Here is a 665-nt window from a genome sequence, read left to right as displayed (position 1 = left end):
ACGGCCAAGCTTCAGGACCTGCCCCCGGCTGGCGGGCCCCTCGCGCCATGCTTCAGCCCCAGTCCTGCCCCCATCCTCAACATCAACTCGGCCAGCTTCTCCCAGGGCCTGGAGCTCATGGGCGGCTTCAGCGTCCCCATGCAGGGCAGGATGTACCCCAAGCTCTCAGGCCTGCACCGCAGCATGGAGTCCTTGCAGATGCCCATGAGCCTGCCCAGTGCCTTTTCAGGGGGCAGCACCACCACCCCCACCCCTGCTGCTGCACCCCCTGCCAGCACAGAGGAGGAGGAAGAGGCAGGGGAGCTGGGCTGGAGCGGGAGCCCCCGGCTTGCACATCTGGACAGGTATGGCTGGAGGGAGAGCATGGGGCTGCCGGGGCACCTCTGTGGGCTCAGATCCCTCCCTGCTGTCCTGCTATGACCTTTGCCTACTTTGGAGGCTCTTCCCGCTACATTTCTGGGGAAAAGCTCCCTGTCCCCGCAGCTCAACCCCCATGGCACCTTCCCCCATCTGTGCAGGGATGTCACTGATCTTTCCTTCCCTTCCAGTGCCAACCGTGACAGGAACACGCTGCCCAAGAAGGGTTTGAGGTAAAAGAGCCTGAATCGCTTTTGGATGGTGCTGGGGAGGGAGGGTGGGCGGGCGGGCGGGCATGTGGAGTTTTC

At 63.9% G+C, this 665-nt stretch overlaps 1 protein-coding gene across 1 annotated transcript in view; it reads left to right on the top strand.

Annotated features, from left to right (window-relative positions):
• The window catches only part of NAV1 (neuron navigator 1), a 78,050-nt gene that overhangs the window by 67,171 nt on the left and 10,214 nt on the right, over positions 1 to 665 (top strand). Inside the window, exons 9-10 of the mRNA XM_009320375.1 lie at positions 1 to 344; positions 549 to 590. Of these exons, the coding sequence (XP_009318650.1) occupies positions 1 to 344; positions 549 to 590 (386 nt within the window). The remainder of the gene's footprint in view (positions 345 to 548; positions 591 to 665) is intronic.

Source organism: Pygoscelis adeliae, unplaced genomic scaffold, assembly GCF_000699105.1.
Source record: "Pygoscelis adeliae isolate BGI_AS28 unplaced genomic scaffold, ASM69910v1 Scaffold343, whole genome shotgun sequence".
Classification (NCBI taxonomy): Eukaryota; Metazoa; Chordata; class Aves; order Sphenisciformes; family Spheniscidae; genus Pygoscelis; species Pygoscelis adeliae.
The sequence above is the reverse complement of the archived record's forward strand: the minus strand, read 5'-3'. Positions and strand labels throughout refer to the sequence as shown.